The sequence below is a fragment of the Pristis pectinata genome, chromosome 8 (genome assembly GCF_009764475.1).
Source record: "Pristis pectinata isolate sPriPec2 chromosome 8, sPriPec2.1.pri, whole genome shotgun sequence".
NCBI classification, from domain to species: Eukaryota; Metazoa; Chordata; class Chondrichthyes; order Rhinopristiformes; family Pristidae; genus Pristis; species Pristis pectinata.
The window spans coordinates 3,002,827-3,029,143 of record NC_067412.1 but is presented as its reverse complement, the minus strand read 5'-3'; the positions used below and the strand labels follow the sequence as shown (position 1 = coordinate 3,029,143).

The 26,317-nt window shown below is 48.9% G+C and overlaps 1 protein-coding gene across 2 annotated transcripts in view; it reads left to right on the top strand.

Moving 5' to 3' along the window:
• The window catches only part of capn15 (calpain 15), a 265,928-nt gene that overhangs the window by 21,133 nt on the left and 218,478 nt on the right, over positions 1-26,317 (top strand). Inside the window, exon 1 of one of the 2 annotated variants that reach the window (XM_052022105.1) lies at positions 7,449-7,801. The exons of the other annotated variant lie outside the window; for it this stretch is intronic. Coding sequence (XP_051878065.1) covers positions 7,665-7,801 — 137 coding nt within the window. The 5' untranslated portion in view covers positions 7,449-7,664. Of the gene's footprint in view, positions 1-7,448; positions 7,802-26,317 lie in introns of those variants that run through there. 2 annotated transcript variants of the gene reach the window in all.

The following is a 26,317-nucleotide window of genomic DNA, read 5'->3' as shown; positions in this document are numbered from 1 at the left end:
CAAATCGCTGTATCTTCTGGTCCAAATTTTCAATGTGTTACTGGATTCTGTAGTTCTTCCTACTAGGAAGCACCCTCGCGATACTCCAAGGTACCCTGTCTGGTGCACGGCCAAAGTCTGCACACACAAGTTAATAAGCTTTAGAAAAGTTCTTCTTTGTTTTCTTCCTGTTTCCTATCAGTCCCATTTCTCCTCGCTCTTCGGCAGTCTCTCAGGATCGAGGATGACTTGCTCCCACTCTAGTTTTGTGGGATCTGTAGTGACTCATGTCGAAACTGCAGACTCTGCCCGTATGTGCCTGAAAGGGAGAGCTGGTGGGTAGCTTGTGAGGTGGTGCACTTCTTCTGCCACTTATACTGGCCTTCTGTGTGCTCCCAATGCATGGCTTTAAGATTCACAATACCATCCTGAATGCTGCTTTGATCAGTCATGGGCCAGAGATTCTCAGGAGATAGTGGAGATAAACTTCTACAAGGAAGCTTTGAGCACATCCATGAACTCCTCTCATTGTTGAAAGAGTGAGTGGATAATAGTGAATAACAAATCCATGTTAAGACATTGGTCACTCAAATCACATTATAGATCTACTATAGATCTAATTATAGATCTACTAAACTAGAAAGAGTGCCGAAAAGATTTACCATGATGATGCCTGGACTTGGGGGGGGGGGCGGGGGTCTGAGTTACAAGGAGAAGTTGTGTAAACCAGGGCGTTATTCCCTGGAACGTAGGAGATGGAGGGGTGACCTGATAGAGGTATATAAGATCATGAGGAGCATAGACAGGGTGAAAGCACGTAAGCACGTAGTCTTTTTCCCAGGGAGAGGGTGCTAAAAACAAGAGGGCATAGGTTTAAGGTCAGAGGCGAAAGAGCTAAAAAGGACATCGGGGCAGCAGCTTCATGCAAAGGGTGGTACGTATTTGGAATCAGCTGCCAGAAATAGTGGTTGAGGCGGGCACATTAGCAACATTCAAATGGCATCTAGATAAGTACATGGATCGGAGAGGTTTGGACGGCTATGGGCCAAATGCAGGAGGATGGGACTAGTTCACTGGGCAACACAGTTGGCATGGGCGAGTTGGGCCGAAGGGCCTGTTTCCATGCATTATGACTCTATCTGTGCACTGATACTTCATTTCCAATCGTTTACAACATTAGCATTTTTTAATTCACATGGAAGTGTAGTCCTTCTGTATCCATGCTCCTGATCTGGGCATTTGGCTCCTTGTCAGCAGAAAACTGGATGAGTTCATTATTAGCATAACAAAACAAATAGTGCAATGTATTTTCGATTTTGTATGAGCTGGACACCAGCAAGTACAGTAGCAGGGAAAGAAGTAGGTAAAGAGAAAACTGTTATTGCAGCAGATGAAGGGTCTCAGCCTGAAACATCGACTGTCCATCTCCCTCCACAGATGCTGCCTGACCCACTGAGTTCCTCCAGCGCTTTGTGTTGCTATTATTGCACCTTGATTATTTTAACATACTTATCAATGATGTTTTTGTTGATATATTAAAGGTGCAATAATAGCAAATAATCAAGATATTTCATTAGGCATGTACCAGAAATATTAATGTTATACAAGTCAGCTTCTTGAATTGAATAAATCCAGAGAAATTGAAATTCAAAAATTTGCAGATGCTAAAATCTGAAACAAAAACAGAAAATGCCAAAAACTTCCAGCAAGTCAGGCAGCAGAGACAGTAAGAGAAACAGAGTTAATATTTTGCGTTGAAGACCCTCACTGCAAACAGAGAAGTGAATTGTGGCGTGCCAGATCTGTAAAGCTGGTAGATTATTCACTTGGAAAACAATCAGTGGTCAGGCTACAGCTGCAGTGTTGGGTCCAGTTCTGGTCACCACACATTAGAAGACGTGTGAAGGTCCTGAAGAGGCTGCAGAAAGGATGAGAAATTTCAGTTAAAAGATAAGAGAAGCTGGGGTTATTTTCCTTGGAGCAAAGAAAGTTGAAATCATGATTGGTTTAGATAGGTTTGGTAGGTTGAAACTGTGACCATCACTGCATGGTTCAAGGATCAGGGGCAGGGATCTAAATTTATGGGCAAAAGATTCAATGGGAACACAAGGGAAAAAAACATTCCCATGCAGGAAGTAGATATTATCTGCAAAGGTGATGGAGTCGGTTAGGGCTTTTAAAAGGAAATTGCAGAGGCATTTAAAATAAAACAATTTCCTAAGCCATGGGAAAAGAACAGGGGCTGACAGAATTGTTCTATCAGGAATCTGTACAGACTTGAAGGGCAGAATGGTTTGTCCTGTGCTGTAAAAATTCCATGGTTTGAGAGTAAAAAAATCAGTGCTTTCAATTTTCACAAGATGTCCCATGTGGGAGAAGGGAGTGAAGGCGATTTTCCTTCGGAGAATGTTTCATGAGCCCTCTCTTTTACCCCTTCTCCACCCTTCTTCCATCAATCTTGCCTCTCATCCCTCTCTCTGGCACCAAGATTTACTGTATTGCTTTTTCTCAATGCATCTCCCTCCGTGAATCTCTCTCTCTCTCTTCCTCCCATTCTTCCTTCTTCACCTCACCCATTACCCACTTGCCCTTCCACTCGCTCTCCTCCCATATCCTCCTCTTTGACCCTCCCTTCCCTCTTTTCTCCATCACTCGCTGCCCTTCGTGTCACCCTCTTCTCCCCATTTATTCCCACCCCCTCTTCTAACCTCCACCTTTCTCTGCCTCCTCCTTCCACACCCCAGACCTCCTCCTCCTCCTCGTTTCTGCAATCTCCTCCTGACCTCCGGTCCTCTCCACCAATGTTCATCTTCCCTTCCTCCTCCCCCCACCCCAACCTCCGTCTTCCTCACACCTCTCTCTCCTCCATCCCTTCCACTCCACTACCCCTGCCCCTCCAAACCCTCCACTGCCCTCCCACCTGCCCCTCATCCCTCAACCCTCCTCTCCCCTCAACCCTCCTCTCCCCTCCCACACCCTCCCTCTTCCCCACTCTATCCTCCCTCTGCCCCATCGCCCCCTCCCCTCCCTCCCATACTCCCACCCTTCTCTCTCCCCTCCCCTCCACGTTCCCCTCTCCTCCCTTGCCCGATCTTTCCTCCTCCCTCCTTCCCACTTCCTACCTCTCTTTTTCCACTCCCTCCCTCCTCCCACTCTCCCTCCTCCTCTTCCACTCCCCCACTCCTTGTCCAACCCCTCCTTTCCTCTCTCCTCCCTCTCCCTCCCTCCCCACCACCTCTCCTCACCCCCTTTCTCCCTCCCACCCTGGTCCTCCTCCCTGATCTTTCACTCCCTCCCCCAGCTTCCTTCTCCTCCCTCCCTTCGTCCACTACTCCTCCCTGTTCCCCTCCTTCCCTAGCTTTCCCCACCTCCACTCACCCCTCCTTACCCTCCTTTCCCTCACTCTTTCCTTTGTCTTCCCTTCCCTCCTTCTCTCTTCCCCAACCTCCAACCTTCCATCCTCCTCCCCTCCCACCCACCTTCCTCTTCCCCTTTCCCCTTCCTTCTGACCATCTTCCACTCCCCCCTCCCTCAACACTCTTCTTCCACTCCTTCCCTCCTACTCCCCCTTCCAACCACCCCTTCCCTCCCACCTCCCCCTCCTTCCACTCCCCTTGTCTCTCCCCTTGCACTCCCCCATCCCTCCCCTCTTCCACACCCCTCTCACCCCTCTCTCCCTCCCCCTCTACTCCCCCTTCCTCCCCACCACCACTCACCGTCCCACTCTCCCTTCCCCTCCCCCCACCCCCCTGCCCCCTCCCTCCGCCTCCAATTCCCCATTCACTCCTGACTCCCTCATTCCCTCCTCCACTCTCACTCTCCTTCCACTCCCCCATCCATTCCTCCCTCCCTCCCCCCTTCCTTCCCCTTCCCCTCCTCTTCCCCTCTCCACTTCCCATCCCTCCCCTCCTCCCCCTCCCCTTCTTTCCTATCCCTATCCTCTTTCCCCTCCCCTCCTTCCCCTCCACTTTCCCCTCCCTCCCCTCCCCTCTCCCCCTCCCCTCCTTCCGCTCCCTCCTTCCTTCCCCTCCCCTTTCGCCTCCCTCCCCCTCTTCACTTCCCCTTTCCCACCCTCCCCTCCCCTCCCTCCATCCCCTCCCCCTCTTCCCCTCCCCTCCTTCCCCTTCTTCACTCCCCTCGCCTCCTTCCCCTCCCCTCTTTCCTCTCCTTCCCTCCCCGTCCCCCCTCCCCTTTCCCCTCCCTCCCCTCTTTCCCCTACCTCCCTCCTTCCCTCCCCTTTCCCCTCCCAGCCTTCCCTCCCTTTCCCCTCACCCCTTTCCCCCTTCTTCCCTCATCCTCCCTCCACCCTCTTTCCCCTCCCTCCCCTCCTCCCTCCTTCCCCTCCCCTCTTTCCCTCCCTCCCCTCTTTCCTCTCCTCTCTCCTTCCCCTCCCCTTTCACCTCCCTCCCTCCCCTTTCCCCCTCACCTCTTTCCCCCTCCCCTCTTTCCCCTCCCTCCCCACCCTCTCAGCCTCCCCTCCCTCCCTTCCTCTCTTTCCCCTCACTCCCCTCTTTCCCCTCCCTCCCCACCCCTCTCTCCCCTCGTCCCCTCCCTTACCCTCCCCTCCCCCTTTCCCTCCCTCCCTACCCCCATTTTCCCCTCTATCCTCTCCCTGCTGTCCCCTCCCTTCCCTTCTTCCCCTCCCTCCCCACCCCTCTCCCTCCCCTCCCTCCTTCCCTTCCCCTCTCTCCCTCCCCACCCCTCTTTCCCCTCCCTCCCCTCCTTAACCTCCCCTTCCCTCTTTCCCCTCCCTCCCTACCCCCTTTCCCCTCCCTCCCATTTACCCTCCCCTCTTTCCCTCCCTCCCCTCCCCCCCTCTCCCCCTCTCCTCCTCCCCCTCTCTCCCCCCTCCTACCTCTACTCTCCCCCTCCAATCTTTCCCCTCCCTCCCTCCCCACCCTCTTTCCCCTCCCTCCCCTTCCCCTCCCTCCACTTCCCTTCCCCCCTTCACCGCTTCACCCCCTCCCCTTCCCTCCCCACCCCTCTCAGCCTCCCTCCTCCCTCCCCTTCCCTCCTCCCCTTTCCCCTCCTCCCCTTTCCCCTCCCCCTTTCCCCTCCCTTCTGTCCTCTCCCTCCTCTCCCTTCTTCCCCTCCCTCCCCACCCCTCTTTTCCCTCCAGTCCCCTCCCTTCCCCTCCCCTCTTTCCCCTCCCTCCCCACCCTCTCTCTCCCACCCATCCCTCCCCACCCTCTCGGCCTCCCCTCCTCACTCCCCTCTTTCCCCTCCCTCCCCACCCCTCCCCCTTTCCCCTCTATCCTCTCCCTGCTGTCCCCTCCCTTCCCTTCTTTCCCCTCCCTCCTCTTTCCCCTCCCTTCCCTCCCCCCTCTCCCCCCTCCCCCTCCCCTCTTTCTCCTCCCTGCTGTCCCCTCCCTTCCCCCTTTCCCCTTCCCTCCCTACCCCCTTTCCCCCCTCCCATTTACCCTCCCCTCTTCCCCCTTCCCTCCCTCCCCTCTCCCCCTCTCTCCCCCTCTCTCCCCCCCTCTCCCCCCTCCCTCTCCCCTCTCCTCCCCCTCTTCCCCCCCTCTCCCCTCTCCTCCCCTCTCCCCCCTCCCCTCTTTCCCTTCCCTCTCCCCTCCCCTCTTTCCCCCCTCTCCCCCTCTCCCCTCCCCTCTTCCCCTCCTCCCCCCTCCTCCCTCCTCCCCCTCCCTCCTCCCCCCCTCCCCCCCTCTTTCCCCTCCTCCCCCTCTCCTCCTCCCCCCTCCTCCCCCTCCCCTCCTCCCCCCTCCTCCCCCTCCCCTCTTTCCCTCCCTCCCCTCTTTCCCTCCCTTTTCCCCTCCCTCCCTCCCCTCTTTCCCTCCCCTCTTTCCCTCCCTTTCCCCCTCCTTCCCTCCCCTCTTTCCCTCCCTTTCCCCCTCCTTCCCTCCCTCTTTCCCTCCCTTTTCCCTCCCTCCCTCCCCTCTTTCCCTCCCTTTTCCCCTCCCTCCCTCCCCTCTTTCCCTCCCTTTTCCCCTCCCCTCTTTCCCTCCCTTTTCCCCTCCCTCCCTCCCCTCTTTCCCTCCCCTCTTTCTGCTTCCCTCCCTACCCCCTTCCCCCTTCCCTCCCTACCCCTTTCCCCCCTCCCCTCCCTCCCCCTCCCCTCCTTCCCTCCCTCCACCCACTCCCTCCTTCCCTCCCCTCCCCCTCCCCTCCTTCCCTCCCGCCCCCTCCCCTCCCTCCCCGTCCCCTCCCTCCCCCCTCCTTCCCTCCCCCTCCCCTCCCTGCCCCCCGCCCCCCTCACCTCCCTCCCCCTCACCTCCCTCCCTCCCCTCCTTCCCCCCCCCTCCCCCCCCTCTCCCTCCCTCCCCTCCTTCCCCCCTCTCCCTCCCTCCCCTCCCTCCCCCCCTCCCTCCCTCCCTCCTTCCCCCTCCTCCCTCCCCCCTCTCCCTCCCTCCCCTCCTTCCTCCCCCCTCCTCCCTCCCCTCCTTCCTTCCCTCCCCCCCCTCCTACCTCCCTCCCCCCCCTCCCCCCCCCTCCTCCCCTCCTTCCCTCCCTCCCCCCCTCCCTCCCCTCCTTCCCTCCCTCCCCCCCTCCCCCCCTCCCTCCCCTCCTGCCTCCCTCCCTCCCCCCCTCCTGCCCTCCCTCCCTCCCCCTTCCCTCCCTCCCTCACCCCCTCCCCTCCCCCCTCACACCCCTCCCCTCCCTCCCCCTCACCCCCTCCCTCCCCCCTCACCCCGCTCCCTCCCCCCCTCCTCCCCCTCACCCCTCCCCTCCCTCCCCCCCTCCTCCCCCCCTCTCCCCCCTCCCTCCCTCCCCTCCTCCATCTCCCCCCTCCCTCCCTCCCCCCTCCCTCCCCTCCCTCCCCCCCTCCCCCCTCCCCTCCCCCTCCCTCCCTCCCCTCCCCTCCCTTTCCGTCCCCTCCCTCCCTCGTTCCTCCTCCCTCTCCCCTCCCCTCTTTCCCCTCCCCTCTTTCCCCTCCCTCCCCTCCCCCCTTTCCCTCCTCCCCTCCCCTCCCTCTTTCCCCTCCCTCCCCTCCCCTCTTTCCCCTCCCTCCCCTCCCCTCTTTCCCTCCCTCCCTCTCCCCTCCCCTCCCCTCTTTCCCCTCCCTCCCCTCCCCTCTTCTCCCCTCCCTCCCCTCCCCTCCCCTCTTTCCCCTCCCTCCCTCCCCTCTTTCCCTCCCTCCCTCCCCTCTTTCCCCTCCCATCCCCTCCCCTCTTTCCCCTCCCTCCCTCCCCTCCCCCTCTTTCCCCTCCCTCCCCTCCCCTCCCCTCTTTCCCCTCCCTCCCCTCCCCTCCCCTCTTTCCTCCTCCCTCCCCTCCCCTCCCCTCTTTCCCCTCCCTCCCCTCCCCTCCCCTCTTTCCCCTCCCTCCCCTCCCCTCCCCTCTTTCCCCTCCCTCCCCTCCCCTCCCCTCTTTCCCCTCCCCTCTTTCCCCTCCCTCCCCTCCCCTCTTTCCCCTACCTCCCCTCCCCTCTTTCCCCTACCTCCCCTCCCTTCTTTCCCCTCCCTTCTTTCCCCTCCCTCTCACCACCACCCCCTCTCTCTTCCACTCCCCCCACGTCTCTGGTGCTGTCACTCAGCCTCTCCGCGCCGAGCCTGTCCGCCACTGCCTGGAAGCTGAGAGGCGGCCGGGGGAGCTCTGCTGCCCTCGGAGCCCCTGGCGGAGTGTCGTGGGGGCCAGCGGCTGATGGCCGCGGCCCGCTCTCGGGGCTGACGCACGCCGCATGGAGCTGGCGCGGCACTGAGTGGAGCCGGGAGCCGGGAGCCGGGGATGGGAACCTCCGCTTCATCCATCGCCGCAGACACGGAGGCACGGGCCGGCCTCTCGGCCTCGGCTGCCCCGCTATGGGGGCCCGCAGCACTGAGCGCCCGCAGCCGCCAGCTCCAGCTCCCGAAGAGCCGCAGCAGGTAACCGGGGAACCAAGGGCACTCGCACCGGCGAGCAGGCTCCACAAGCCCGGCTGGGCTGCTGTAGTCAGTGGGAGGGGGGTCACAGAGCAGCCAGTGTAGTCAGTGGGGGGGTCACAGAGCAGCCGGTGTCAGCCTGATCCCCACCAACACTGGGCACGGATCAGCCCAGAGAGGACACACTGGGCACAAACTCACTCCAGAGTGGCAATTAAACTGGGCACCGTCGGTCTCAGAGACAGGGAGCACACACTCAGCGTCTGAATGCTTCCTCCAAAGTCACTTGGAAGGCGAGGTGGGAAATCGTGCTGATTTAACAAGCTGAGAGTGGTTGGATAAAGGACGTTTTATTTATTTAAATGTGAGGGGGGAAAATAAAAGAGCAAAGATTCAGTCAAATTGCAGTCTGGCAGCCGGAAAGTTAATCACAAGGAATGATTGCGAAGGCTGGAAGATGGAGAAAGCCAGTGATGGACTCGAGAGCAGGAATAGTAGTTTAGAAACAGGGCAAAACAGTGGTTGGTGAAAGAGCATTGTATATTATCTTTCTTTGAATAAGAGGTGTAACAGATTGAATTACTGCCATGATCTTCTGTCAAAATGTTGTTGCCTGTGTTATGGGCTATGCCAAGCCACCTAGCTTATTTTTATTTTGCTGTTATCTGGGTGGTTGCTTAAGTGTGGTCTTGTAGAACGTATAGGTGTGTGATGAAGCAAGTACAATGCTAACAGTTTTTGTCGGAAGGAATACGAGGTGATCTTATCTCATTTGATGCCTGTTTTGAATTCTAAGCTGTCATTTGAAGGGTTTTCAAAATGAAGAAATTCCACCCGTGGCTAAAGGCATAACTGTACTTAACAGCCGACCCCCCTCCCCCAGCCAAAAAAAACCTTGTCTAAACAAGGAGCCCCACATGGATGAGCTGGTTTTGTTTTGAGCTTGTGGTTCATTGTTTTCAACATGCTGTTCTGTATGTTTGATGCCCGATAAGTTCTAGCCATGGTGTCATACAGCACGGAGACAGGCCCTTCGGCCCACCATGTCTGTGCGGACCATCAAGCATCATCTATATTAATGCTGTTTCCCAGCATTTGGCCCATAGCATTCTCTGCAATGGTGTTTCAAGTGCTCATCTAAATACTTATTCAGTGTTATGAGAGGACCTGCCTCCACCACCCACTCAGACAGCACGCTGCAAATTTCACCCACCCTTTGGTGAAAAAATTCTTTCTCAAATCCCCTACCTCTTATCTTAAACCTGTGCCCTCTGATCACAGACACCTCTGCCAAGGCAGAGTTTCTCCCTATCTACGCTGCTCATAATTTTGTTTACCTCAGTCGGTTCACCCCTTACCCTTGAGCAACACACAAAGATGCTGAATGAACTCAGCGGGTCAGGCAGCATCTATGGGGGGAAATGGAGAGATGACCTTTCAGGTTGAGACCCTTCATCTGGATTGGCCCAGATTTCTCCTGATTTCCAGCATCTGCAGTCTCTTGTGATTCCTTGCTCTTCTCTGCTCCAAAGAAAACAAACCCAGCCTATCTTGTCTATTCTCCTCCAGGCAACTGTGTAATGAATTCACTGTGTAATGAATTGATCTGTGTGAACGGTATGCAAGACAATTTTTTCATTGTACCTCGATACATAGAATCATAGAACAGTACAGCACAATACAGGCCCTTCGGCCCACAATGTTGTGCCGACCTTTAAACATCGCCTAAGACTATCTAACCCCTTCCTCCCACATATCCCTCTATTTTAAATTCTTCCATATGCTTATCTAGTAATCTCTTGAATTTGACCAATGTACCTGCCTCCACCACCGCCCCAGGCAGCGCATTCCACGCCCCAACCACTCTCTGGGTAAAAAACCTTCCTCTGATATCTCCCTTGAACTTCCCACCCATTACTTTAAAGCCATTCCCTCTTGTATTGAGCATTGGTGCCCTGGGAAAGAGGCGCTGGCTGTCCACTCTATCTATTCATTTTAATATTTTGTACACCTCTATCAATGTCTCCTCTCATCCTCCTTCTCTCCAAAGAGTAAAGCCCTAGCTCCCTTAGTCTCTCCTCATAATGCATACTCTCTAAACCAGGCAGCATCCTGGTAAATCTCCTCTGCACCCTTTCCAACGCTCCCACATCCTTCCTATAATGAGGCGACTAGAACTGGACACAGTACTCCAAGTGTGGTCTAACCAGAGTTTTGTAGAGCTGCATCATTACCTCGCGGCTCTTAAACTCGATCCCACGACTTATGAAAGCTAACACCCCATAAGCTTTCTTAACTACCCTATCCACCTGTGAGGCAACTTTCAGGGATCTGTGGATATGGACCCCCAGATCCCTCTGCTCCTCCACACTACTAAGAATCCTGCCATTAACTTTGTACTCTGCCTTGGAGTTTGTCCTTCCAAAGTGTACCGCCTCATACTTCTCCAGTGATACAAGTGACAATAATAAACCAATTCCAATTCCAACATCTTGGTGAATCTCTCTGCACCCCTTCAGTGCAATCACATCCTTCCTCTAATGTGGTGACCAGACCTGCATGTGGTACTCCCACTAACTAATGGTTTATGCATCTGTCCAATACCACCCTGCTCGTACATTCAATGTCCTGGCTAATGAAGACAAATGTCCTGGATGCCTTCTTAACCACTTTATTCACACCTACTGCTGACTTCAGCGATCCTTGGACATATACACCAAGGTCCCTCTGTTCCCTAGTACTTGCTCGGGTCCTGCCATTCTTTGTGTATATCCCAGACAGGCGAATGCTCCCAAACTGTGTCGTCTCTCATCTTTACGTATTAAATTCAATTTGCCATTTCTTTGCCTATCTTCAGCTGATTAGCATCATTCTGTACCTGAAGACTACTGTCCTCATTATCAATAACCCCACCAATGTTTCATCTGAGAATTTACTAACCTCCAACATTCGTAACCAGACCGTTAATATATTTAACAAACAGCAAGGGTCCCAGCACCATTCCCTGTGGTACATCACTGGTCACAGACGTCCATTCAGGAAAAACAGCTCTTGATCATCAGCCTCTGCCTCTTGTCACCAAGCCAATTTCAGATCCTATTTGCAAAATGTGCAGTCAAAATCTGGTCTGACCCAAGACTCTATGGTGGCCTCCAAAATGAGGAGAAAACCTTAGGAGAGCAGAAGTTGTGATCATAGGTGACTACCCTTATTACATTGCATATGTTAGGTTACTGACTTTTTTTCAAATGTATGAATACTTGTCTGATTAGCATGGTAAACAGTCTGTTTCATCCAAGTAATGGAAAGTGAAATTTCTGCAGGTTTCCTGCTAGTTACTATTGTTTAGCAGCTGCTCTGGAGAGAGGTGTTTTTGTTTTAAAGGAAAATGTTTCCTGGAGTTTGTTTTGCTGTTTCCTTATTCACAACTGTGTTTTCACATGCTGCGTAATGTTTTGATGTCTCAAAGGCTGAATGTGTTATAGTCCAAACTTCACCATTTTGAACATTTAGTATTTTTTTAAAAAAGACAACAAAAAATGTGCAATAAAAACAATTCCAAATGATTTTCTACAAATATTTGATACAATTGTATAAACACAGTTTATCGAGGAAACCCAAGCAGTTGAGCAAAATTTGTTTTGCACTGTTGTAAAGCTTTGAGACTAATTATTTGGACACTACACAAGTCTTCAGTGAATGAAACAGAATCAGAATCAGGTTTATTATCACTGACTTATATGTCATGAAATGTGTTGTTTTGCGGCAGCAGTACAGTGCAAAGACATAAAATCTCTATAAATTACAAAATAAATAAATAGTACAAAAAAAGGGAATAATGAAGTAGTGTTCATGGGTTCATGGACTGTTCAGAAATCTGATGGTGGAGGGGAAGAAGCTGTTCCTGAATTGTTGAGTGTGGGTCTTCAGGCTCCTGTACCTCCTCCCCAATGGTGGTAACAGGAAGAGGGCATGTCTCAGATGGTGAGGGTCCTGGCTGATGGATACCGCCATCTTGAGGCACTGCCTCTTGAAGATGTCCTCAGTGGTTGGGAAACAGATTTAACTTATCCATGAGGTACTATGCAGTGCTGTTAACTCAATGTGGTTAGAAGCTTGTCATGACAAATGGCCAATTCCTGTTTGGTGAACGTCCGGCTTTTAACAAAATTACAGTTATCTCACGGATGGTCCCAGAACTTGTGAAGAAACCTGTCACCTCATGGTCAGGTGCAGTGAAAAAGTGAGAGTTTAAAAAGCCACTGGAAATGAGAACTTGAGGAATGACTGGGGCTAAGTGAAACAATGACAGAGGTAGAGCACTTTGGAGGCAGCAATCGAAATTTAGTTGTATTTAACATAGTTCTGAATTAGGAGAAAGGTAGTCCAGGAATTAATAAGAATTTTGCTAGGATGATGTACTGAATGTACTGAAAATAATTCCTTTTTTTAATTTTTTAGTGAGTGTGTTTTGAGGAGGAGGGTGTGGAGAGTGAACGTAACAGTTGGGAGCAGGAGTAGGCCACCCAGCCCCTTGGGACTGCTCCACATTCATCAAGTTCAAGGCTGATCAACCTCAGTGCCATTTTCCTGCACTGTCCACATATCCCTCCATTTCCTTAACAACACCTCTTATTCTTCTAAACTTTACAAAATACTGGCCTAATCTAAAGCAGGTCGGGAGGTTAACTGTCTCTCCTTCACAGATGCTGCCTGACTTGCTGAATATTTCTGGCATTTTCTATTTTTATTACCAAGATTAAGTGACCAGTCTGTAGTTACTGGGTTTACTGCAAATGTTATATCTTTTTCGAATAAAGGTGTAACATTTGCAGTTTTATGGTCCTTGGGCACCACCTCTATATCTCTAGATATTGAGGATGTTATGGCCAGGGCATCTGCAATTTCCTCCCTCCCTCCCTTCCTCATCCCCTCTCCTCCCTCCCCCCTCCTCCCTTCCTCTCTCCTCCCTCCCTTCCTAGCAACCTTGGGCCCATTTGAACCTGACCAGGTGATGTGTCCATTTTAACTGCAGTTAGCTCTTTTATCAATTTTTAGCTCATCTAGAATCTCAACTACATCTTCCTTTGCTGAGGCTCCAGCAGCATCTTCCCTGATGAAGACTGATGGAGAATAATCCTTCAGTATCTCAGCCCTGCCCGCTATCTCCAGGATTAAGTTTTCTTTACGTCGCTGATTGACCCTGCCTCACCTACAAGCATTTTCCCCTTCCATGAAAGTTCTTTCATGGAAACTTTACAAGGATGAAAAAGAAACATAGAACATAGAACAGTACAACACAGGAACGGGCCCTTCAGCCCACAATATCCGTGCCGAACGTGATGCCGCATTAAACTAAATTTCTTTTGCTTGTATGTGATCCATATCCCTCCATTCTCTGCATGGTCATGTGCATATCTAACAGCCTCTTCAATGCCACTGTCATATCTGCTTCCACCACTCCCCGCAGCAGCCTGTTCCAGGCACCCACCGGTCTCTGGTTGCCCAGATTGCCCAGCACATCTCCTTGAAATTTTTCCCCTCTCACCTTAAGTGCATGTCCTCTAGTACTTGACATGAAAAAGATTCTGACTGCCTCCCCTAGCTATGCCTCTCATAATCTTATAAACTTCTATCAAGTCTCCCCTCAGCCTCTGATGCTCCAGAGAAAGCAACCTAAGTTTGTCCAACCTCTCCAGGCAGCATTCTGGTAAACCTCTTTTTACCCTTTCCAAAAGCCTCCACACCCTTCCTTTAATGGGGTGACCAGAACTGCACACAATACTCCAAGTGTGGCCTAACCAAAGTTTTATATTGCTGCAATATGACTTCCTGACTCTTATTCTCAGTGCCCCAACCAATGAAGGCAAGCGTGCCCTACTGTGATTGGGCACATTGGATCTATTTTCTCCTAAACAATTAAGTCGGTAAATGGATAGAGGTTTTCAAGATTATGAACGGGTTTGATGGAGTAGATGGAGAAAGGATATCTTCTCCAGAGGTGGGAGACCAAGATTAAATAACTGTAGCATGAGGTAGCCACTGATAAATCCCAAAGGAAACTTTTCTAGCCAGAGAGCAGTGACAATGTGAGACTCGGTCCCACAGGCAATGTTTGGGATGACTAATATAGATGCAGTTAAGAGGAGCTGGGTAAATACACAAAGGAGAAGGACATTGAAAACATTTTCATTATGGTAAGGTGGAGAAGGTTGCTGTGGATGGGGCGAGGGGCTGTTATGTGGATACATGGAGGTGGATGAGCTGAAGGCTCAGGGTACATGTATGGAGGGGTGAGGTGTGTTACAGGTGGGGTTTGGGGGCTGTAGGGGCAATGGTGTGGATGGAGTATGGCGGGGTGTGGCGTAGTGACCGGTGCTGGTGTACTGGACAAATCCCTAGGGCCTGATAATCTACTTCCCAAGAAAGTAGCCCTCAGGATAGTGGATGCATTGATGGCCATCTCCCAAAATTCTTTAGACTCCAGCATTTTCTACAGATTGGAAGGCTGCAAATGTCCCTCTTTTTTTCAAAAAAAAGGAGTGAAAAATTTGGAATTATGGACTTACATCAGTAGTGGGGAAAATGCTAGAATCTGTGCTCACAGATGTAATAGCAGAACACTTGGAAAGCATTAACAGGATTGGATAAAGTCAGCATGGTTTTATGAAAGTTAAATCATGCTCAACAATTCTGCTGGAGTTTTTTGAGGACGTAAGTAGTAGGATAGATAAGAGAGAACCAAGAATGTGGTGTTTTTTTTGGCTTACAGAAGACTTTTGATAAGGGATTAGTGTGCAAAATTAAAGCACTCAGACAAAGAGTGTTATACTGGAATGGACTGAGAATTGATTGCCATAGGAAACAGAGAGTGAGAATAAACAGCTATCTTTTCCAGATGGCAGTTTCAAATTTGCCTGTGGCATAAAGCTGGGCAAAGTGTGATCTGTGGGAAGGATGCAGAGGCTCCAGTGTGATTGGAGAAGTTGGGTGAGTGGGTTATGGCAGATGCAGTTGGTTGTGCATAAACGTGAGGTTATTCACTTTGGTTCTAAAAACAAAAAGACAAATTATTCACTGAATTGTGATAGGTTGGGAAAGGAGAAGGTACAAGAAGACCTGGGTGACATTGTGCACCAGTCGCTGAAAGCAAGTGTCCAGGTGCAGTGAACTGTTAGGAAGGCAAATGGTACGTTGTCTTCATTGGAAGAGGATTTGAATATAGGAGCAAGGATGTCTTGCTGCAGCTGTTCAGGACATCTACCTCCTCCCTGAATATATGTAATAACTTGGCCTCCACTGCATTCTGTGGTAGAGAACTTAAGTGGTTCTCCACCCTCCAGTTAAAGAGCTTTCTCCTGATCTTGGTTCTAACTGGGATACCTTATATCCTGAGGTTGTGACCCTGCTCCTGGTGTTTTGTGTGCAGTTCTGTTTTTTTTTATCTGAGAAAGGATGTTCCTACCACTGAGGGGGTGTAGCAAAGGTTTACTGCATTGATTCCTAGGAAGGCAGGACTGACATGTGAGGAGAGATTGGGTCAGTTAGGCCCATATTCATTGGAGTTCAGAAGAATGAGAGGGGATTTAACAGGACCAGACAGACTAGATACAGGGTGGATCTTCCAATGGCCGGAGAGGCCAGAACCAGGAGTCACAGCCTCAGGATACAGGATATTACATTTAGAACTGGGATGAGAAGTTTCTTCACCTTGAGATGGTGAATCTGTGGCATTCTCCACTACAGAAGGCAATTCCTTCATCAATCATCAATCGTCCTGCAGCTGTATAGGACCCTGGTCAGACCCCACTCAGAGTACTGTGCTCAGTTATGGTCGCCTCACTACAGGAAGGATGTGGAAGCCATAGAGAAGGTGCAGAGGATATTTACAAGGATGCTGCCTGGATTGGGGAGCATGCCTTATGAAAGCAGGTTGAGGGAACTCGGCCTTTTCTCCTTGGAGCGACGAAGGATGAGGGGGGACCTGACAGAGGTGTATAAGATGATGAGAGGCATTGATCGTGTGGATAGTCAGAGGCTTTTCCCCAGGGCTGAAATGGTTTCCACAAGAGGGCACAGGTTTAAGGTGCTGGGGGGTCGGTACAGAGGAGATGTCAGGGGTAAGTTTTTTACTCAGAGAGTGGTGAGTGCATGGAATGGGCTGCCGGCAACGGTGGTGGAGGCGGATACGATAGGGTCTTTTAAGAGACTTTTAGATAGGTACATGGAGCTGAGAAAAATAGAAGGCTATAGGTAAGCCTAGTAATTTCTAAGGTAGGGACATGTTTGGCACAGCTTTGTGGGCCGAAGGGCCTGAATTGTGTTGTAGGTTTTCTATGTTTCTATGAGGTAGACATATTCCTTCATGCTAAAAGGAGCAAAGGATATTGAGAGAAGCAGGAACAGGATACTGAATTGGATGATTGGTCATGATTGTGTTGAATGGTGGAGCACACTGGAATGCTGATTGGCCCATTGATGCTCCTATTTTCTACATTTCGGAGGTGGCTGTGTGGGTGGGGACGGTGGGGGTGGCTGTGTGGGTGAGGTACGTGAATGGTATGGAGGGTCAGGTTGCTGTTATGTGTAGGATATAGGGTTGATATTTAGACTGTTGGTGCTGGTGAGATTGGGGCGGCATGGCATGTGCAGGTACTGAGTCAGGATAGGGTAAGGTGAGGGGATTGATTGGGGAGATGTGAGGTGGAGGGGCTGTGAGAAGTAGGGTTAGACGGACTGTTTCAGTGTTGCAATGCTTCCTTATTCAACATGGGTTGCAACATACACAATCAATAAAAGGGAATTATTGAAAATATAGTTTGCATGATGGTCCTCTAACAAAGGAAGTACTGAATTGCTTGTATAGTAATCAGATGCAGGAGGCTAAACTAATATTGCAGTTCAGTCTGGAATGTTTGAGGGTTAGTGCAGTGAGTCGGTGCACCCTCCAGTCGTGATCCAGAAGCATTAGACTTTAGTTGCGGCCTGACCAGACACTGTGCTGAGTCAGGATGTGATGGCAGAATCTGGAGATGGATTTCATCTCTTTTTCACTGTCTGAGGAGAATGTGAAGATCAGTTGAGATTCTGGCTCATGATCATTGCTCATTGGTGTTTGTGCATGTGGCAGAACTGTGACAGTGTTCGTTATAAATCAGTGTCTACAGGAGTGAGAGGAGAAGGTCCAAGGGAAAATGGGAAGACAACAGTGACAGATAAAAATCCTTTAACCTGCTGTCCTTCGGGATTCAGAAACAGTCTGTCTAGCAAAACCTGTGCTCTTCCTGAGAATGAATAAATGATTTTTCATTAAACCCAGTTTCTGGAGTTTTGGTGGGGGTGGTGATTGTCCTGATTGTAATATTGGTTGCAGTTCTTTTCCTAGGTAAGTACATGATAGCTGCAGCAATCTGTAACACCAATTCATTGCCAAGTTCAGGTACTAACCTGGCTGTAACAGAAAAATGCGTTACTCAGTTTTTAAATCTGTTCTAATCCTTTATACAACTATATAAGATTTTAGTTAGACTGCACTTGGAGTATTGTGTGCAGTTCTGGTCACCCCATTATAGGAAGGATGTGGAGACTGCAGAAACGGTGCAGAAGAGGTTTACCGGGATGATGCCTGGATTAGAGGGTATGAGCTATAAGGAAAGGTTGGACAAGCTTGAGTTGTTCTCCCTGGAGCATCAGAGGCTGAGGGGAGACCTGATCGAGGTTCTTAAAATTATGAGAGGCATAGATAGGGTAGACAGTCAGAATCTGTTCCCCAGGGTAGGAATGTCAAACACCAGAGGACATGCTTTTAAGGTTAGAGTGGAGAAGTTTAAAGGCGATGTGAGGGGCAAGTTTTTTTACTCAGAGAGTGGTAGATGCCTGGAATGGGTCACCGGGGTAGTAGTGGAAGCAGGCAGTTTGGTGGAGTTTAAGAGGCTTATAGATAGACGCATGAATATGAAGGGGAGGGAGGGATATGGGTGGTACACAGGAGGAGGACATTTAATATAAATTGCCATCAAGGTCAGCACAACATTGTGAATCGAATGGCCTGTCCAGTTTCTATGTTCAGTTTTTAAATCTGTTCTAATCAACTGCTAACTGATTAAACAATGTTATACCTTTGCAGTCGCAATGGAGTTAAAACTGGTGTACCTGGGAATGTTGCAAGGTTTGCCCTGCTCGCTAATAGTGCGGTTATTGATGAAGTGGTGGAGATGACAGGTGTTCAATCCCAAAGGTTTTCTAATCACCCTTGGCGAAGGAATCTGCCATCCTTACCTGGGCATGTTGAAGCATGCCTCCAGACCCACAGCAAGGTAGTTGCCCCTTAATTGCCCCTTCAAGTGATTGGCTGTAACATCTGTAACTGGCTCCTCAGGAAAACTAGGAGAGGGCAGCTGTGCTGGTCTTGCCATTGACAACCACAACAGAGAATGACTTTAAAGAAAAGCTCCTTTGTCATGGCTGAGGAAGTGGGGAGGGGCAAATCAGCCTTGGCTTCTTGTGTTGAGTCTGTTTACTAACTGTCACCTGGAGAACCAGATTATTGCCTTTTCTTTTTGGGATGCAGTCAGAGCTGGGCAGAAATAAACAGTCTGATGGCAGTGGTGATCTCGGAAAATGATTTGGTATTTCTGGTATTGTTTGTAAATAACCTTCAGTGTTGGGTTGAATTCATCTGGAGGTAAGCCAGTTGTACCAGAGGGTCCTGGACAATAATTCATCAGATCTGGTCCAGGAGAGAGCGAGAGGGAGACTGAGTGGGTGGAGCGGAAGAGTAATGAGATGATGCCAGGAATCTCGGCTTACATAATGAACACAAAATGCAGGGTTCTGTGCACTCTTCGTAAAATGGTTCCAGTAAATTACTGAAGAAAAATAGTGTGAGTCTCTAGGTTCAATTAAAACTGAGGCGTAATGTATTCTGTTGTTTTTATTTTTACTTTAGCATGCTTATCATTCTGGAATATCAAAACATAAATTTCTATTCCTTGCTGTATAATTTATAGTTCCATGACATTTTTAAGGCAGTTCAATGTCATACATTTTTCCTTCAACGTATCCAAGCTAGTCACAAATGATCTGAATTTAGTGTAGTAAGAAATGTATCGGAATCTGTGGCTTGCCAGGGTAGAAATAATTCCATTGCACTTGCTGTAGAGTGAATTAATTAACTTGAAAACATTATTTTGCTGACCTCTATGAATTAGGAGTCTACTCATTTTTTTTTGTGTGGTTCTGTTTCTCTCCCCCTTTGACGAAGTCTCCGCTTTATTTATCTATTGACTGCATTTCTTGTTCCCTTGTCCAACATTACAGTCCTGTTAAATGACGAGTGATGCTTTAGTGCAAAAATCACTGCTTCCTTTGGAAGGAAAATAGTATCTCATCACTGCAGGAATAAGCAAAGTGTTTGTTAAAATCAGTTCTGCAATTAGATTAAACACTTCATACAATCTCCAGTCTCAGATTTGTTCATTAGTTTATGATCTCTTTCCTGACAATTGAGGGGAGAGATAAAAGATTGTGATTAACTTCATGTTAATGTGTACGAGCCCTGCCTTCATCTCAATTTTAAATAAAAAATGAGTATAGTTTATAAATAGAACATTAAATCCTGACAGGTACAGCACAAGACCACTTGGTGCCAGTTTGTACCTGTTTGGACTGTCACTGAGCATCACTGCTGATGAGTGTTATCCTCAGCAAGATGTTAATGATGGGAGAGTGGAATCCTTGCTCATGAATATTGAATAAAGCTCATTACCCCGACAGTGTGACTGATCCCCAATTTCCATTGTCCCCATTATAGCAAGCCTGGTGTCAAACTCTTGGGTGCTGGAATTATAAATCCAAACTGGAAGACATCATCTTTTGCACTTTCTGTTTCTGTTTTAACGTGCATTTTCTTCTCATTTTTTTTAACCTCCTCTTTGATTGCACCCTTTCATCCTCTATGTATCATTCTTTGATTATGGGGAAAGGAAGAGGATATTTGATTTTTCTGACCCTGGCTTGCACCACTGTGTGACATACGGTTGGAGAAACTCAGACCCATATGATGGGGATACATCGCTGGCCTGTTTTTCCCTCCATTGTGTCAGATTGCCAGTGCAAAAGGTTGTGACCTTGCTCATCTTTTGTGGAGCGTAATAGGGATTTAGTTAGCAGAAGGAAGAATGTTTTAACTAAAACATGGCATGTATTAACATGTTGTTGTAGTCCAGTGACATTTGTTACCTGCTGGATTTGCTGTTGAGAGGCACCATCCTGCCATCTATTCACAGTGGGATGGGTGTCTCTTCCCCTTCTGGCTGACTGTATCTGAGGGGACAGTGACAGACTGTGACTACATCCGTGTTCTCATCAGTGTTGAGCTTCCTGTCTGAGTGGGTCAGTTTCCTAACTCCCTCTATGCTGAACCTATTTGTTCTTTTCTAGTTGTTTGTTTGTTTTGATGGTTCTCATCTCTGCTTCCCTTCTCACAACACTGCCACTTTACTTCATAGAGTCACAAAGAAGGGAAACAGGCCCTTCGGCCCAACTTGTCCATACCGACCAAGGTGCCTTCCTCAGCTAGTCCCATTTGCCTTCATTTGACCCAAGACAAGTTTTTCACTGTACCTTGGTACAAGTGACAATAATAAACCAATATCAATACCATATCCCTCTAAATCTTTCCTATCCGTGTACCTGTCCAAATGTCTTTTAAATGTTGTATTGTACCTGTTTCTACCATCTCCTTTGGCAGCTCATTGCATATACCCACCACCCTCTGCCTCTCAGGTTCCCTTTAAATCTTTCCCCTCTCACCTTAAACCTAATTTTAGACTCCCCTACCCTGGGGAAAAAGTTGTGACCATTCACCTTATCTATGTCCCTCACAATTTTATAAACCTCTGTGAGGTCACCCCTCAGCCTCCTTTGCTCCAGGGAAAACCTGACCCTAACCGTAACCCAGCCTATCCAGTCTCTCCTTATAACTCAAGCCCTCCAGTCCCGGCAACATTCTTGTGAATCTGTTCTGCACCCTCTCCAGCTTAATCACATCCTTCCTATAGTGTGATGACCATACACAATACTCCCAACTGTGGTCTATTTATTTATGTTGTTTGGATGATCCAGTGATTAGATTTCCTTGCTATCTTGCCAGAGAGAACTATCCTTCTGTAAGCTGAGTAATATTCCAGATAATAGAATCTCTTGTTCCCTTTGAAGGTAAATCAAAATGTCACCTTATTGGAGGAAGAAACAAAGCATTTGTTAAAATCTTTTTTGATATTCTGTAAAAATATTAATAGCACCTTCAATCCCAGATTTGTCTATAGTAACAGGTTGCCAGGCAGTGAAATGGCAAGCATCTCCTTGGTATTTCAGTTCTAAGCAAGTCGCTGTCAACACAAATGAGTCCTGCAATTCATCTCAGGTTTTAAATATAAATGGGTATAACGTATATATTTAAAAAAAACTAAAATACAACCAAGCTGTTATTTCCTCTTAGGTTTCTAGAAGAGTGTTTGTGTATCTTACACCATAAGTTGTGTAAAAACTGCCAGTGAAGTTTGCGGTTGGGAAGCACTAGAGCTGCTGCTTTCAGGTGAGTTGTTTTGTCAAGAACCTGCCAAGTTCAGGCGGGTTTATCCAAGGGTTCCGTCCAATTCTTTTTTAGAGCCTCTTAATTAATTAAACAAATGAGGCCTTTATCAAAGAGCAACTTTGAGCTGTTTATTTGAATTCCTGACTCACTCACAGATCTGATTTACTGCACAGCAGTTGATTGTTAATAGTTATAGCGCTGCTGAACTAGAGTAATATCCTGAAGTTCTCAAAAGGATGCATAATTGTACTTTAATTCCTAGCTGTATGTTTCAAGCATGTTAAACTTTTTAACTTAACTCTTATAATGAGGGAATTAATCATTAAGTCATAGTTTCCTACAACTTTATAAATTAAATTCCCCCTGGACCTTTTTTCTTTAATCTTCTGTATCATTTGTGTTTTTTTTTCATTTAGTGATGTTAGGTGCCATGACCACTGAGTGGTGGGGTTGGTTAGTGTTGGGGACCCCCGCCCCCCCTTCACATGTTATCATTTTTTTAATCAAAATAAACTTTATTCATAATAAAAGAAACTATATACAGTAATAAAAAACTGTTCAAACCTTTACATTCATGTACAGTTCAATTCTTAGTGTTACCTTTTTATATAAAAAACACAGCACCAATGCCACTCATGTGGCTCCCTGAGGTGATACCCCAATACCATATTTACAACATCTGAGCGGCTTCCTCGCCTGACCCCGCCCCTCCTCTTCTCCTGTGGCAGAAGAACCCTAAACCGTCGTCCTTCCCCACCGAGCCCTCGCGCTGGCTGCACCCAGCTTCAGTGCATCCCTCAGCACGTACTCCTGCAGCCTGGAATGTGCCAGTCGGCAGCATTCCCTAACGGCAGACCAACAATTTTCGGGCAGACCAAAGGGCGTCCTTCACCGAGTTGATGACCTTCCAGCAGCAGCTGATGTCCGTCTCTGTGTGTGTCCCTGGGAACAGCTCATAGATCAGAGAATCCTCTGTTACGCTGCTGCTGGGGATGAAACGTGACAAGGACCCCTGCATCTTTCGCCACACCCTCCACGCAAACCCACAGCCCGCAAAGAGGTGGGCGACCATCTCGTCCCCGGCGCAGTCCTCCCAGGGGCAGCGCGCGCTGGGGGTGATGCCCCAACCGTGCAGGACGGATCTTACTGGGAGGGCCCCTCTCACCGCCAGCTAAGCGAGGTCTTGGTGCTTGTTGGTGAGTTCTGGCGATGAGGCATTCTGCCAGGTGGTCTGGACAGTCTGCTCAGGGAACCACCCCACGGTGTCCATCGAGTCCTTCTCCTGCAGTGTCTGCAGGATGTTCCGTGCTGACCACTTCCTGATGGACTTATGGTCCAAGGGGTTGGTCCGGAAGAACTTTTCCACGAAGGACAGGTAGTGCGGCAACATCCAGCTGACTGGGACGCCGTGTGGCCACTGGGCCAGGCCCATCCTTCGCAACAGCCGGGACAGGTAGAACCTCGGTACGTAGTGACACTTGGTGCCCATGTACTTGGGTTCCACGCAGAGCCTGATGTAGCCACAGACGAAGGTGGTCATCAGCATGAAGGCGACATTGGGGACACCTTTACCCCCATTGTCCAGGGACTTGTGCATGGTGACCCGTCGGACCCGCTCCATCCTGGATCCCCAGACGAACCGGAAAACGGCCCGGGTGATTTCCAAGCCGGAGGAGCAAGGAACAGGCCACACCTGCGCCAAGTACAGCAGCCCTGAGAGCACCTCACACCTGATGACCAGGTTCTTCCCGGCTATCGATAGGGAGCGCCCTTCCCACAGTCCCAGTTTCTGTTTCACCTTCCCAATCCGCTCCCGCCAATTTTTGTTGCACGCCCCAGCCCCTCTGAACCAGATCCCCAGCACCTTCAGATAGTCAGGCCTGACGGTGAAGGGGACGATGGATCGGTCGGGCCAGTTGCTGAAGAGCATGGCCTCGTTTTTCGCGTGATTGACTCTGGCCCCTGATGCCGACTCAAACCGGTCGCAGATGCTGATCAATCTGCCGACTGCCCTCGGGTCTGAGCAAAAGACGGCGACATCGTCCATGTACAGGGAGGTTTTCACCTGGGTGCCCCCGCTGCCTGGCAACGTCACCCCTCTGATGCTCTCGTCCTTCCTGATGGATTCGGCAAAGGGTTCTATACAGCACACGAACAAGACGGGAGAGGGCAGCCCTGCCTGACTCCAGACTTGATGGGGAAGCTGTCTGTTTCCCACCCATTGATTTGGACTGCACTACAGATGTCTGTGTAGAGCAGTTGGATCCAATTCCTGATTCCCTCCCCAAAGCCCATTTTGGAGAGCACGTCCAACATGTACGTGTGTGATATCCTGTTGAGGGCCTTCTCCTGGTCCAAGCTGACCAGGCAGGTGTCCACCCCTCTGTCCTGCACGTAGGTGATCGTATCTCTGAGCAGCACAAGGCTGTCAAAGATCTTCCTGCCAGGCACAGCACAGGTTTGGTCCGGGTGGATCACCTGTCCCAGAGCAGACTTGACCCTGTTGGCGATGGCCTTGGACAGGATCTTATAATCCACATTCAACAGTGAGATGGGTCTCCAATTCCATGCTGCCAGCTCGAAGCATAGCGTTGTTCACATATTATCATTGCTGTCTAGTGGTCTGTGAGAAGGTGGAATGTTCAGGAATATTGAAGGAAAGTCAATGTGAAGAAAGCTGTTTTCTTCCCACTTTAAAACAAAAGTGATCTACAACTCTACTTGTACCACTTCAGCTTGCCCTGTTCCACTGTCACGTGACCCATGTATTATAAGTTTTTGTCCTGGGTAGGACCACAGGATTTCTAACATAACAGGCAACGGATGTGTGTATGTGTGAATCTGATTATGAGATGCGAGTGATGTACATACACCATCAGGAGCTGTTATGGTCCTTATATATGTGCAGATCACTTAGCAAGATTTTTTACAAATACATTTTTGTTCTCCTCCTCCTGGCTCTCGGATGTGAGCAGAGCAAAATTGTGGGAAATTATCACCATGAGATTTCCCAGTTTTGTTTAACCAAGATTTCAGCTGAAACATGATGGTTGGCCCATGAACATAAAGCTCTCAAATTATACAAAAATACAAGCAGTAAGATTATAAACTTTGATCACTGTGTGTTTACTGAGCTTTTTAAATCTGGCCATTTATTGCCAGCATCAGTGAATTGAGGATTTGCATCTGTGGCAATAACACCTGATGCCCCGTGTAAGCTGGGGTCAAGGATGGTGGGAGGGAGAGTAGTCACCCACCATTCCTGGTGCTGTTGCACTTAGAAACCCAATCCCTGATCTGCTTTCTCCTTTCTTTCTTACTTCCTCCCCTCTTCCTCTTCCCCTTTCCCCCTCCCTTTTCCCTACCCTTTCTGGGACTATATTTTTCTCTCACTCTCCTCTAATTGAATGGAATGGGGAAGTGACTTGGCTGCTTTATCCCTTTCAGCGAATAAAGTTATGCAGTTGTGACCCACTGAATGTACTGGTTAGTCCTATTCCTAACAAGCTGTGTTTGCTGGGTCTTGGTGTATGACTTTCTGTTGATAAATGGTGAAGTTTTCCTCTCCTGGCTCCTCTAAGTGGCTTGTTCAAAGTGAACGAGCATTTTACTTTCAAAGATTCATTCTATGTAAATAGGCATAAATTGTAACCATGTTGTGTGCAAAGATTTGCCCTCCTCTGTTGTCCAACTGACCTGTGATTTTTGCTGCCTTCACATTGATTTCTGACAGCGTGGAAGGAATTTGTGGGTTTTGGGGTCTGGACATTGGGGTTGCTGGCATTAATCTTCTTCAAAGTCTCTCCAGAGTGGAAGGCAGGGTTGCTTTTGTTTTCTCTTGCTGTACTGTCCATCCCTCTGACCACCTTGAATAGTATGCAGCCTTGGGAGATGTTGCCTTTCTGAATGTGGCCTGGGGTTTTAAAACTGATAACGGGCAAATAGTGCAGGAAGTTTGAACATATCCAGGGGTTGATTACAATGAACTCAACTGTACGTGCAAAAGTGCGGGGCTATAATCAGTGCAGTATAATCGAGGATGTATTCCTAACGTTTTGCTGTTCTTGCCAAGTGCATTGCATCTTACCTGCTTGACTGCTGAGTTCTTGGACTGATATCGCTGTTTTCCTCTTTGTAAATGCTTTTATTTTGCAAAGAAATGCAGTTTCTGTTGAAATAAAATATAGGTTTCTATCCTGGAATTGGAGAGTGCCCCTCAGATTGTTGGATGCCAGTGTTTGTTTGTTTATTGATCTCCTGTATTTGTTGCTTACATTATTAGGAAGAAAAAGGTTCCTTTCTGTTTCTCTTTGGCAGCTCACAAGGTGGTCTGAAGTTGGGCAGGGGGATCACCAGATCTTTACAGAACCCCTTGGGAATGAATTATTTGCAAAGAGTTCCCACAGAGAAAATGAGTGACATCCTGCTGTGAAACATTAATATTAAGTAATGTTATTTTCAAATATAAAAGCTGACCTTTTAGATATTGTCTCAGGTCATTGTTACATTTTTGCCAGCAGTTTGCGTGATTAAAAAAATCCTTTAGACAGAAAAAAGGAATTTAAGCAATTATGTCTTTCTTCAGTGGCTGAAGAGAGCTGTTTTTTTGATAAAGCTTTCTGATCTGACAGCCTTCTTGTTTACAACCAAAATCTCTTCAACTGCAACAACCCAGCTGTTCTGAAACTATTCTCCATATGGTTTGGTAATCCCATTGCTGCATGTGAATGTTTCATGAGCTTCTTTTAATGGAATCAAAATTCTAACTTCTGCATTCCAATTCAACTCTGTAACAAAATGGCAACATGTGTTCTTGCCAATTGTAGTAAAGCATTTTATTCTTGGGATGTGGGTAAGGCTAGCATTCATTGCTCGGCTTTGAGAAGATGGCGGAGGTTACTGGTTGAATAGCTGCAGTCTGT